Consider the following 9,561-nt stretch of genomic DNA (forward strand, 5'->3'; position numbering starts at 1 on the left):
CGCAGGCGGGGGTGCCCGCTGCGCCCCGTCCTGCCCCTCCAGGCCCCCACCTGCAGCAGCCCCTCACGGCCCACTGTGGCTCTGGAAAGCTGCTGCTGGCCCGTGTTTCCCGTGCGTGTGCCTGCAGGGGCTGGGCACTGGTGGGGCTCGGGGCTGCTCCCCCCACCAGAGGCCCCCCCCCCGCCAGGCAGGGAGCGGGGGACAGGGCTCAGCCCGGCCCTGCGCAGCTCAGCATGCTGGGCTAACAGACAGTGTCTGGTTTATTGGGGGGATTCTCCAGGAGAGGGGCTGGAAGACTGAGCGGGGTGCGACTCCAAACAGTGGCGTCAATACATTAAAAAACAAACCGGGAGGGTCCTTCCCCTGCAGGGCCTGGGGGGGGACCCTCCTCTACTGGGGCTGGGCACGGGGGTCCCCGTCCCCGAGGAGGGGGCGGGCGAAGCACACACGTCGCAGGCCAAACCAGCAGGCACACGGTACGGTATCGAGTCGACGGCGCGAGCGAGCGCCCGGGAGGCGCCGGCTTTGCAAAGGGAGCGCTGGGGCGAGGAGGCGCCGGGGTGCTGCTGCCCTGGCTGTTTTCCCAGAAAACTTGCAAGGGGTGAGTCCCGCGCGGCTCCGCGGCCGGGCCGGCGGCGCCCGGCGGCTCCGTGCCCCCTTCCCGACGTCAGGCGCTCCAGCACGGCACGGCCGGCGCATCCGGGGCGGCCGCGGGGCGCTTCGAGACGTGGAGAGAAGGAGAGAGCGAGAAGACGAGAGACAGGCAGAGGCCGGCCGCTGCGTCCGCCAAGGCTGCTCTGGCGCGCTACGGGCCAGCGTTAAAGTGCGTAGAGGCAAAGGCAGAGTCCAAGGCTTAGAGGGAGGAGGGCAGCGTGGGGGGGCCGGGGCCAGCTCCCGCCGGAGGGGTATCCCCCAAAAAAGGCCACTTGAGCTGCACAGAGAACGAGAGAAGGAGCGAGAGACAGGGAGGAGGGGAGTCAGCGGCGGCTCGGCGGGCGCTGGGTGAGCGGCTGCGGGGCGAGCGGCTGCGGGGCGGGCGGCGCGGTGCGGGAGGGGGCCCGGCCTTCGGCAGGGGCGAAGCGCGGTGGCGCCCACCGCCACTCACCCACGCAGGCCGTGCCGTCCTCGCTGGGCTCGAAGCCCCGGCCGCAGCGCCTGTTGCTGCGGCAGCGGTACCCGCCGTAGGTGTTGATGCAGACGGGCTTGTCCCGGGGGCAGACGAAGGGGAACTCGGCGCACTCGTCGGTGTCTGCAAGCACGGTGCGAGATGCCGGCGGCCCCGCGCGAGCCGTGCAACCGCCCGAGGCGCTTGCAGCCCTGGCTTGCGCCGGGCAGCTTGCACCCGCGCCCCGATGGACCGGCACAGCCCGGCTCGGCCCGGCCCGGCGGCCACTCACCCACGCAGCGTCCGTTCTGGTGCTGGGAGAATCCCTGCCCGCACTGCGTGGGGGGGACGGGCGGATCAGCTGGGGCGGCCGCCTCGCCTGCGCCCCCCGACCGCCCCGGCTCTCACCTCCACCGGGGCGGGTGCCAGGGGCTCCTCTGCCTCCGCGGGATAGGGGATCTCTAGGACAGAGTTGGTCTCGCCGCTGGCCACGGCTCGCACCGCCACGCGCCCGTCGGGCCACGTCACCTCCAGGCTGCTGGCTTCGTCGCGCCCTGCGCCCGGGCAGCCCCCGGTCATGGGCTGCGCCGGGTCGGCAGGGGCCCCCGGGCGCCCCGCGGCCCCCCGCTCACCCAGTCCGAAGTGCGCCACGGGCTCCATCTGGCACAGGTAGCCGGATCCGCCGTCGATGACTCGCAGGTGGGCCCCGCTGCGCCGCGTGAACAGCACCACCTTGGCTCCCCGGGCGAAGGCCCCGAAGCGGGTGCGGGGGATCACGCGCAGCCAGTTGTTGCCGGCGCCCTGGGCGGGAGGGACAGCACCAGGAGGCTGAGCCGGGAGAGCCCGCAGGGGCGGCGGCGGGCGGCGGCGCGGGGACCCCCGCTCGGCGCACCTGGGTGCCCTTGAAGACGGAGATCGGCTGCGCCATGGACTCGCCGTGGGACAGGATCAGGTCCAGCAGCCCGTCCCCGTCGACGTCGGTCACGGCACCGCCTGCGGGGACAGGATGAGGCCGTGCCCCGGGGTCCCGGGTGGCCCCGGGCGCCGCGGGGAGGCGGGGGCCACCCACCCGTGCCCCGTCCCTCGGGCTCCAGCGCGTCGCCGGGGTTCAGCTCCTCCACGGCGGGGTCCGAGTGCTCCCGGCGGACGAGCCTGCGGAGGGCGGGCGGCGGCAAGGGTGAGCGCCGCGGAGTCGGGGCGCCGCTGCCGCGGGCACGGCTGCCGGCGGGCGGGAACGCCGCCGGGAAGGGCGGCCGGCCGGGGGCTCCTACCGGAAGAGGCGGTTGGCGGAGGAGCCGCGGTAGGCGATGTTGTTAAAGAAAACCTCCAGCTCCTGGTCGTTGTCGAAGTCGGCGGCGATGACGGTGCGGACGGGCGATGGCATGGAGAACTTGGGGGTGGCGATGTCCTGCGCGGGGGACAGGCACGGGCTGCCGCTTCGGGGCACCGCTGGGAGCCGGGGGGTGGGTGGGGGGGGCGGGCGGTCGCTCTCACCCTGAACCGCGGGCGCCCGGGGGCCCCCGCCTGCAGGTAGAGGCGGTGGGGCCCGTTCCAGTTCCCGTAGACCACGTCCAGGCGGCCGTCGCGGTTGAAGTCGGCCAGCGCCACGCCGCGTCCGTGCTGCTGCGGGTCGTCCAGGCCTGGGGAGCAGCGCGGGGACGGGGCAGCCGGGCGCCCTGCCGCCCTCCCCTCCGTCTGCCCCGGCGCCCGCGCCGCGCGCGGGGTTGATGCCCCAACAGCTCTCGCCAAGCCCCTGCTGCCACCGGGGATTGCAGTCGCCGGCCCCACACCGGCCCCACTCACCCACGGCGGCCGCCACGTCCCGGTAGGTCCCGTCGCCCTGGTTGCGGAAGAGGAAGTTGGGGCTGTTCTCGTTCCCGCAGAATATGTCGGAGGCGCTGTCGCTCAGGATGGGACCCACGGCCACCCCGCGGCCGCCTGGGGACGGCGGGCCCGGGGCTGAGGGCGGCGGCGGGCGCCGGGCCCCGTGGCGGCCGCCTGCCCCCCGGCGCGGCCAGACCCGGCGCCCCGAAGCGGGTGCTGCTCGCCCCGAGCATCCATCCCGGTGCGCCTGCCTCCCCGCCAGCCTCGCTCCTCCGCAGCTAATTGCGGCTGGCCACCGCTCGAGTCACTTCCAGCCCCAATCGCTGTGATCGCCATGGTGACAACACTCCTAATTAGTGTTGTCACCGCGGAGACAGGGTGCCGCTGTGGTCCCCCCCCCCGTGGGGGCCGGCCGAGTGGGGCCGGAGCGCGGTGCCAGTGTGCCGCTGGGCCCATGGCGTGCCGCGGGGTCCCCGCAGCGTGGGCACCCGGGGGGCTGCCACGGGCCGTGGGCTGCCGCTAGATGGTGCAGTCCGGCAGCGCAAGCCCGGCACCGCAGGGCACGCGCGGCACCGCCACGCAGCGGGGCCGTTGCACCCCACGCTGCGGGGATTGCAAGCTGTGCCATGTGCCATTGCACCCCACGCAGCGGGGCCGTTGCACCCCACGCCGCGGGGATTGCAAGCTGTGCCACGTGCCATTGCACCCCACGCAGCGGGGCCGTTGCACCCCACGCTGTGGGGATTGCAAGCTGTGCCATGTGCCATTGCACCCCACGCAGCGGGGCCGTTGCACCCCACGCCGCGGGGATTGCAAGCTGTGCCACGTGCCATTGCACCCCACGCAGCGGGGCCGTTGCACCCCACGCTGCGGGGATTGCAAGCTGTGCCATGTGCCATTGCACCCCACGCAGCGGGGCCGTTGCACCCCACGCCGCGGGGATTGCAAGCTGTGCCATGTGCCATTGCACCCCACCCAGCGGCGCCATTGCACCCCACACCATGTGGCTGTTGCACCCCACGCCACGGGGATTGCAAGCCGTGCCAGGTGCCGTTGCACACCGTGCCACGGGAATTGCACGCCACCCCACAAGCCGTTGCATGCCACGGCGCGGGCCGCGGCGCGGCCGAGACACCACTGCCCGTGGTGCCCGGCGCCCAGGCGTACCCGTGTACTTGTTGACGCCGGCCGCGGCGGCCACGTCCACCAGCACCACGACGCCGTGCGCGGGGTCGCTGGCGGCCGCGTCCATCTCGAGCAGGGCGTGGGGGCCCACGTCGCCGCTGGCGTAGTTGGCGATGTAGACGGCGTACCTGCCGGAGCCCTGCGGGCCAGCGGCACCTCCTCAGGGCCCGCGCGCGGGCGGCAGCTTTGCCCCGCGAGCCCGCCGGTGGCCGAGGGCTGCGTCCCGGGGCGCCGGGCGCCCCTGCCCGGGGGCCGGGCCGGGCGCGGGGCTGGGTGCCGGCGTGGGCCCCTCAGCCTGCCCCGGGGCTCGCGGGGCCCCCCCAGTGCCCCCCGCCGTCCCGTACAGCAGCCGGGCTCTGATTTAGTGATAATCGTTGGGAAACAAACTGCCGGAGGAGGAGGAAGAAGAAAGAGCAGGTGACAGGGACATAAATCACCTCGACAGGCGCGTTTATCAGCCAGCAGCAACCGCGTGGACAGGCGCCCGGAGACTTGATGGCCGGGGGCGGGGGGGGGCCGGCAGCGGGCAGGCAGGCGGGGAGGGGGGGCCCGCGGCTCGCCCCGGCCACGCGCAGCCGCCGCCGCCGGGGGAGCCGTGCCCCCGGCCCGCCTGCTCACCGTCCTGTCCACGCAGGCCACCGAGCGCCCGGCGAAGCGGCTCGCCACGTCCCGGTTGACCTCGTCGCTCAGGATGTCCTCCCAGCGCCCGTTGCGCAGCTTGAAGAGCTTGTCCGTGTAGGTGGCCATGCCTGGGGCAGAGCGGGGGGGGGTCGTCGCCAGAGCCCGCCGCCCGGACCCGCAGCCGGCACGCCAGCCCTCGCCTCGCTCCCCGGTGCCGCGGGGTGCCAGCCCTTCCCGCGCTTCCGCCTGGGAATGGCCAGATGCGGGAGCTGGCGGGGATTCAGGAGAGGGCAGAGGGGCAGGGTGCCCTGGAGACCCCGCCGGCCCGCTGCTCCCCCCTGTCCCCGGCGTGCCCGGCGGCCGGCGCTGCAGGATCACAGCCTGCTCGGCTGGCGGGAGCCGCGGCCCGGCCGGGGGCTCCGAGGTCCCGGTTCGGGGCCACCGCCGTCCCCCGCCGGCTCGGGGCGCCGCGAGGAGGGCGCAGGAAGCGCTGACTCAGCGGCCGGCCATCAATCAATGCAGCCACTCAAGTGGGAAATTAACTCCAGCCCGCACGCATCCCTCGCGCGCCGAAGGTCACGGGCGGCCGTGTGTGGCACGGCGCGGCACGGCGCGGTGTGGCACGGCGCGGCGTGGCACGGCGCGGCGCGGCGCGGGACGGCGCTCACCGGAGAAGGCGTTGTTGGTGTTGAGGAAGTAGACCTCCTCGCGGCCGTCGCCGTCGATGTCGCAGGCCGCCACGCCGATGGCGTTGCCCTGGCGGTCCCGCAGCGCGTAGTACGGGGAGCCGCGCTCGTCCCGCGCCACGTTCACCAGCCGCCCCCGGGCCCTGTCGTACTTGAGCACCAGGTTGGGGCCGTTGTACCTGCGGGGCGGCGGCATGAGCCGGGAGCAGCGCCGGGCCCTGGGTCCCCGCGCGAAGCCCCCGCGAACACCGTGCCCGGGCGCAAACGCCTCCCTCGCGTGCCCAGCCCTGCGGCGCGGGGCCCGTGCGCCCCTTCCCGCTGTGCCCGGCCGCGGCGGAGCCCGGAGCCACCGCGTGCCCGGCCGTCCTCACCCGGCCACCACGATCTCGAAGTCGCCGTCGGCGTCGAGGTCGGTGACGGCCACGCCGTAGTTGAGCTGCGTGGGGTTGCTGTCGTAGTCGGGCGGGAGCAGGCGGTGGGTGACGGCCGCGAACATGGGCTCGCTGCGCTGGGAGCCCTCGGCGAGGCAGGCCAGCGACGCCAGGCACAGCGCCAGCATCCTGGGCGCCTGGAAGAGACCCGCGCCCGCTCCAGCCCCACGGGCGCGCGGGCACCCCGAGCCCCGGCACACCTCCCTGCTCCGAGACGCCCAGGCGTCCTCGCTCCCCTTGCGCGTGCAAAGCCCGTGCCCTCCTAGCCCGTGCCACCGGTTGGCCCCTCAGCTCTCGCTCCCAAGTCCCGAAATGCTTCGGCACAGCTGCAGCCTTGGGCATCCCTGTGCACAGATCTTCCCAGCCGGCTCTGCCCCGGGGCAGGACTGCACCCGGCCGGGAGCACGCTGGAGGCAGCCGGACGGCCGTCACGGCCCACCTAGGGCTGGAGCTGGGGCCGAGCCAGCCCTCGCCGGGAGCCCGGAGGGGTGGCAGGAGGGCTGGCGCAGCCTGGCGCACCGCAGGAGGCAGCGCAAGGCACCCACGGTCCTGGCAAGTCGCGGTGGCAGTCGCTGCCTTGCTCTCGGCAGGGCCGGAGGAGCCAGGTACCTGCCTCCCGGTAGACCAAGCCTCCTGGCGGACCGACCCTCTGGAGCTGGGAAAGGCGGCGGGGAGGACGGGGGACGCGCTGCTGGGGCACTCCGGCGTGCCTCGCTTTCCCTGCCCGGCTGACGCTGTTTCTCCCCGGGGTTTTTGGCGTGGGCTCCTCCCAGGCTGGCCGGGAAGGTGTCTGCCCGCGGATGTGGCCAGCGAAGGGGGGGCGAGGGGAGGGAGCTGTTGGGAGCAACGGGAGACTGGGAGGAGAGGCTCAATTAACCCGGACTGCGGAGCACGGAGCCTGCCAGCGCTGCTGGCGAGGCTGCGGAGCTTCGGGAGCTGGCTGTGGCCTGGCTGCGGCGCAGGTGACGAGCGAGGCGGCTCTCGGGACAGCCGCCCCTCGCCGCGCGCCAGGCACTCCCCTCCGGGGCGGAAAAGCCCAGCGCCGAGCGGGGCCTCTCCGCACCGCTGTGCCAGGCGCCGGGTGGGAGCAAAAGCAGCAGGTCCTTGCTGCCGCGTGCCTGGGGGCGGCCGGGGGCCCCGCTGCTCCCTCGGGCGCTGCTGGCCGGGCCGTCCCCGAGCCCGGAGCAGCGGCAGGCTGGGTCTTTCCCGGGGCTGCCGGCCGGGCACTCCCGGCCTGCCTCCCCCCACGTCTCCGGCTCTCCACAGGTTGGCCGGTTCCCCAGGTGCCCCCCCCCAACTCCATCCAGCTGCGGCTGGAATCCTCCAAGCTGGATGGAGCCTTTCCAGGAGGAAACAATGTTCCTGATTGGAGACAAAAGGCCTTTCCTTGCGGATCTGGTGCTCCATGCCATGGGGGTGGGGGGTCTGTGCGGCCCGGAGCCAGGCCGGTTCGGGGAGGGAGGAGGGAGGCCCGGGCTTCGTGCTGCAGGCGGAAAGGCCCCACGGGATTTGCGGGGTGCTGCTGATAGCGCCGAGGAACCGGCGGGAGATCCCACCTAGGGCTTGAGGCCACGGGGCGCCGCGTGCACGGAGCTCAGCCCCGTCCCGACTCCCGGTGCGGCATGCGCCGGCAAGGTGACCCCCAGGGCCGCAGTCACCCCGGGAGGCTGCCCAGCGTGGCACAGCCAGGCCTGGCCTGGTGCCGCCGGCCGAGGCATGGGGTGGTGGAGCGAGCCAGAGGATGGCAGTGGGGCATGGGGCTGCCGTGGGATCCCATCCGGCCATGCAAGATCCTGCTCAGGCCCCATCCCTTCCCGCGGGATGGCCCCTGTGGGCACACCGGGGGCTGTGCCTGCAGGGCCAGCACCCTGGGTGAGATGGGGGTGCCCATGCGGGAGCGGGGGGGGGGACAGGGTGGCAGCACGGGTGTGTGGGGCCGGCGGGATGCAGCCCATGAGGGGCAGGGAGCCGTGGGGCAGGCACCCCGCAGACCCTCCCTGCACCCCAGCGAGGCACGAGCCAGGCTGCCCGCGCGGCCGCCCCATCCCGCACACCCCAGTGACGCCACGCGCTGCCACTGCAGCAACCTCCCGGGACGTCCCACGGCCCCGCGCGGCAGTGACCACGTAGCGCCCCACGACATCGCACCGCAGGTGCCCCAGTGGCGCCGTGAGCCCCTTCCTGCCGCCCGCGTCTCGCGCACCAGCCATGGGGTGCAGCGGTGCCCCCTCCGCAGGCGCCGGGCCAGCCCGGACCCTGCAGCATGCCGAAGCCCGCAGGGCGCCGGGTCGCGCCGCTCCCGCCCGCTGCCCCCTCGCAGCCCCCGGCCCAGGCGGTGTGTGCCGCCGCGGACGGCTCGGAGGGGCCGCTGGCCCCCGCACAGGGCTCCCTGGAGCCGGCCCCGGCGCGCTGGGGAGCAGCCAGTGGCTGCTAATGCAGTGTGGAGACGAGCAGTCACCCTAGCCTCCGAGTGCTGCCCAGGGACGCCGGGTCCCCGGCGGGCTCCGCCGCCAGCGCCGCCCCACCGCCCGTCCCCTCTCCAGGCAGCCCCCGTCCCCCTCCTTGGGGCTTGGAAGCGACCCTGCGCAGCTGCCTCCGGAGGGAGGAATCGCCCCCTCTCCCCCTCCCTCTGCTCACTGCCCCCCCCGGCAGCTCCCAAACCGCAGCCCTGTTGCCCAGAGCCCGGTGCCCCCCTGCCCGCAGCGCCCCCATCCCCTTCTCGCTCTGCGCCCCGCGCCGGGTCCCCTGTGCGCCGCCCGCCTCCCGAGTTCCCGCGCCACCCAAAAGTCCCCGGGAAAGTTGGCCGGGGCGGCCGGCGAGTGAGCCCGGCGCGCTGCCTACTCACAGGCCAGGGGGGCTGCCCAGGGCCCCCGCGCCGGCGGGAGCGCATCCCGCAGCCGCTCGCTTCGAGGCGCCCCGCCGAGCGGCTCGTCGCGCGCCCGCTCTCGCCGGCTCCGGTGCTCCCCGGCTTTGGACAAGTCCAGCCGAGCGAGCGGTGCTTTATGTAAAGCTCGGAGCCCGCCGCAGGGCCAATGAGCGGGGGACGGGGGGCTCCGGCTGCCAATGGAGAGCGGGGAGGTGGGGCTGCGCTGCGCTGATTTACTACCCGAAATTGCAGTGGAAGCACGGCCAGGCAGCGCCGATCGATACGGAGCCAAAATATTACGGGGGGAACCTGCCGAGGCATATTTCAAGAGCGCGGCTTGTAACCTTCACGAGGCAGCAGGGCCTGTCTGGGGCGGCGGTGGATTGCCTCCGGCCCGCGGAGCCGGAGCTGCCCCACGGCTGCGGGAAATTCGGCAAAAAGTCACGGGGTCTCCGGGGAGCTGGGCCGGCGAGGCCCATCTGGCTGCGAATTGCTGCTTCCCAGGGAGCCGGAGCGGCGGCGTGAGGGAGCGATGCAGGCGGGAGCTGGATGGATGCGGAGGGCACCGAGCGCGGCGCAGGGAAGGGAGGAGGGAGGCCGGCGCCGGAGCGAGGAGCAGCGTCTTCCCAGCCAGCGGGCAGCCCGGCCCAGGGCTGGCACCGCTGCCACCGTGCACCCGCAGGGACCACCGGGAATGGCGCTCGGCGCTGCGAGAAAGGCTCGTCTCCTTGCCCCAAAGCTTGCAGCCGTGGGTGCCTGCGGCAAGATGGAGCTGAGCCTGCAAGCTTGCCTTCCCCAACGCATCCCCCCCGCGCGCACCCCCCAGGGCAGGGCCCGGGCACC

General features: G+C 74.2%; 1 protein-coding gene across 2 annotated transcripts; it reads right to left on the reverse strand.

Moving 5' to 3' along the window:
- Positions 1-818: 818 nt before the first annotated feature.
- Positions 819-8,742, reverse strand: CRTAC1 (cartilage acidic protein 1). Of its 2 annotated transcripts, none has more exons than XM_062580223.1 (15): positions 8,690-8,742; positions 5,793-5,981; positions 5,404-5,600; positions 4,733-4,863; positions 4,097-4,253; positions 2,909-3,043; positions 2,600-2,745; positions 2,377-2,513; positions 2,175-2,257; positions 1,998-2,098; positions 1,738-1,906; positions 1,514-1,659; positions 1,398-1,440; positions 1,106-1,249; positions 819-931 (listed from the first exon to the last, which is right to left on the reverse strand). In XM_062580223.1, exons 1-15 carry the CDS (start codon positions 8,740-8,742, stop codon positions 819-821), a joined length of 1,944 nt encoding a protein of 647 aa, XP_062436207.1. The 2 variants fall into 2 exon arrangements, with proteins under 2 accessions (XP_062436207.1, XP_062436206.1); XM_062580222.1 differs by having other exon boundaries at positions 5,793-6,032; positions 8,681-8,742.
- Positions 8,743-9,561: the final 819 nt, after the last annotated feature.

This window comes from Rhea pennata, chromosome 7 (assembly GCF_028389875.1).
Source record: "Rhea pennata isolate bPtePen1 chromosome 7, bPtePen1.pri, whole genome shotgun sequence".
In the NCBI taxonomy this organism is placed as follows: Eukaryota; Metazoa; Chordata; class Aves; order Rheiformes; family Rheidae; genus Rhea; species Rhea pennata.